General features: G+C 39.1%; 1 protein-coding gene across 1 annotated transcript in view; it reads left to right on the forward strand.

Annotated features, from left to right (window-relative positions):
* Window positions 1-3,166, forward strand: part of MCCC1 (methylcrotonoyl-CoA carboxylase 1 (alpha)) — a 23,524-nt gene that overhangs the window by 2,995 nt on the left and 17,363 nt on the right. The window contains exons 2-5 of the mRNA XM_009895325.1: window positions 874-920; window positions 1,914-2,053; window positions 2,498-2,593; window positions 2,760-2,881. Coding sequence (XP_009893627.1) covers window positions 874-920; window positions 1,914-2,053; window positions 2,498-2,593; window positions 2,760-2,881 — 405 coding nt within the window. The remainder of the gene's footprint in view (window positions 1-873; window positions 921-1,913; window positions 2,054-2,497; window positions 2,594-2,759; window positions 2,882-3,166) is intronic.

Consider the following 3,166-nt stretch of genomic DNA (forward strand, 5'->3'; position numbering starts at 1 on the left):
AAACCCCCACCTAGAGTTTCAGGCGTAGTTTTAGCAATTGGTGTGGGTTCCGTGGAGCTGCCCCGGGTGCGCGGGGCTCGGTCACCATCGCTGGCCGCCCGCCGCCGCCGCCGCCCCTGGGCCGCCTCCCGTCCTGCGCGGGGGGAGAGCGGGCGGTCCGCGGCGGCTGCTCCTTACAAGTTTGGGAAATGCAGTAACTGACCCTCTCTTGCTGAAGGCGAGCTTTGGGTCGTGTGGTGCCAAGGACGTCCCGTGGCTTTCTTCCCGGTATCCTTTAAGAATTGCTGGACTTGGTCCAAGATTCCGAAGTTAATTAAAACAGTTCCAGGAGTTTACTTTTACAGGTTCTTCCAGCCGCGTAGCCTTCTCCGTCTCATCTCTTTAGGACTTTTTATTAGTTTGAGGTTTAACTTAATTTCCATAATTCTGTATAGCTCTTCTTTCCGGCTATCCTTCACATTCCTCTCTCTCGCACCTTCTGTCTATATAAACAACTCCTGTTTCCTTTGTTAAGCTCTTCTGGCTTGTGGTTGTTCATGTCGTCTTGCCTAAATATTTCGAGATCCCCTCTCTGGAATAAATGCCAGATGTTGGCTGTTCTGGCCACTAAAAGAGTTGTGGGGTTTTTTTAATATATGTTGACTATTTCAACTTGAAGAAAGCAAAATAAAAAGCAAGGGGATAATTTCTGTTGTGTCTCAATGAAAACACCTAAGGAGAGAATTGGTGAAGTTTATTGTACTTGAATACGTTCTGTGTAAATAGTTGTATCAAAAGCTTCAGAGCTGTGTCCTTCCTCGCCTGAAGAGAAAAGTAGCTGGGTTGCTACTTCACATAGTTTTGTAACACTTCTGTGTGCTTATAATTGTGCAGGCAATGGAACCAAGTACAGAGACTGGTGAAATGGGCCTCAACGATAGGTATGAAATTTAACTTCTTTTAGCTCCTAGGTTGAATTGCTTTATCATGTGGATCACTTTACAGTTAGTTTTAGACCATTAGCTGCTGGAAAAGCTGTTGGGTTTTTAAAACAAATATTCAATATTTGTATAGTTTTTGAAAACAGTAGTCTGTAGCTGACCTAACAAATAATCTTTAATGTGTAAGCAACATTTTGAATAATTTTATCTGTCATATTTAGGTATACTCAAGGAAAACTATTGATTTTCCTCCGAGTCCTTTTCTGATACAAACCTTGCAAAGTTGTGAGAATTGTTTTTTAGGCATAATGGTATTTAAACAATATATGAAGGGAAGTTAAAAATATTTAGCAAGATCATTTAAACTGAATCTGTTGTCATGTTGTCTAAAAAGATATGTTTTAGAATTCAGAGATATATTTTCATTATATTAGATAGTTTTAAGCTATTTAGTTCTACCTGTGAGGTCTCTGACTGTGCTGCTCTTATTCTATCGTGCTTTAACTACTGTCATGAGACTTCATAGGAGCTTGTAAGTCCCTGTTTAAAAACAAAAAGCAACAAAAAACTTCATACCTTGTTATTTTGTTTTGACTGTGTATCAATGGGAAATAGCACTCTTCAAAGAAATGTGAATCACTTCTTTTGGGGGGGGGGGGGGGGGGGTAGCGGTTAGTTGTTTCCTGGTTGGTCCAGAAAGTACACAGTAAAAATATAAGCATCAGCTTTTATGTTTAAGTGTTGTTTTGGGGTTTGAATAGGTTTCTTGGATTCTAAAAAGGAAAAAAGACTTAAATTAAACATACTTCTGCATAAGGACTCTAAGGAAAAAAATCCAAGACTAGCATGGAAATGCTTTTGGATGAAGAAATGCATGAACACTATAAATGGCGAAAAAGAAATCTGAATTTTAAAATGGCTTTATTTCCAGGAATGTTTTTAAGGATATATTTATTTTTAAAATTGCTTACTGTGCTTCATTCTTGTAAACAGGAGGTCACAACATAGGGAAGATTCTTATTGCAAACCGCGGAGAAATTGCGTGCAGAGTGATGCGAACAGCAAAGAAAATGGGTGTGAAGTCTGTAGCAGTTTATAGTGAAGCAGACAGAAATTCCATGCATGTAGCAATGGTGAAGTATATTCATTGAGTTTGTGATTGACATTCATTCATGACAGTATTTCTCATTAAGTCCAGTGTGAAAGTAGATATGTGTGCTCATGCAGTTGATTTTCACCGCTGTAGAGTTACGTCCAAGTTTTCCTTGAATCGGTGAAAAGTTTGCCTCATCTCTGTCGCAGCACCTGACAACTTTACGGGAAGTGCATTAAAGTTTGGCGCTCTGACTGCAGAGTAGCCACTGGGAGTTAGAGAATGGACTTGTATTTTGGGAAGAAAGTCAGAATTTGTTTCACCCAGTTGCGTTTCTCCACGAAGAGAGGCAGTGATTTATATTGTTGCCTGGTAGCAGTTTGATAAACCATATAATTAGCTCAGAAATTCAGTTAAATATGCTTGTTATGATCTAATAAACAGTCTGTGTTATATGTATTTTTTTATTTTATTTCTCTAACAGGCGGATGAAGCATACTGCATTGGTCCAGCACCCTCACAGCAGAGTTACTTGGCCATGGAGAAAATAATGCATGTGGCCAAGGTCTCAGCAGCACAGGTAATTAGATCACAGCCTTAAATCTTCTGTTACTTCCATGTTCTTTAGTTCTTCATTTGTACCAGTGATGTTTCCATCGTGTGTTTCCATAGCACTCTTCTGACGTTTCAGGGTTTTCTAAGCTAAACTGTTACAAAAATGGGCTGGTAACGTTATTCTATTGTAGGCCATTCATCCAGGTTATGGTTTCCTCTCAGAAAACACAGAGTTTGCGGAGTTGTGCAAGCAAGAGGGAATCATCTTCATAGGTCCGCCTTCATCTGCTATCAGAGATATGGGTATTAAGAGGTATCTGTTTCTAATTTATTACTCGGTTATTCAGTTTACAGTTTGGCAAAGCTAATTTTGTTAACAAATGACCAGTTGCTCTGTAATTATTTTATTCTGTCAGCTTGAATTGTCTTTTATTTTTATGGCTTTCTTCAAAGGAATAAGCTCCAGGTTTATAGATGCGGAATTCCTATAGGCACAGAAACAATCATGATTGTTCAGTTATTAGGACTTTAATAATTAAATACCAAACTGATTCAAGTTTTCTAGAATTTGGACGTTGCAGTGTTAGATGGGTAAGGG

This window comes from Charadrius vociferus, unplaced genomic scaffold (assembly GCF_000708025.1).
Source record: "Charadrius vociferus isolate BGI_N301 unplaced genomic scaffold, ASM70802v2 scaffold311, whole genome shotgun sequence".
Lineage (NCBI taxonomy): Eukaryota > Metazoa > Chordata > Aves > Charadriiformes > Charadriidae > Charadrius > Charadrius vociferus.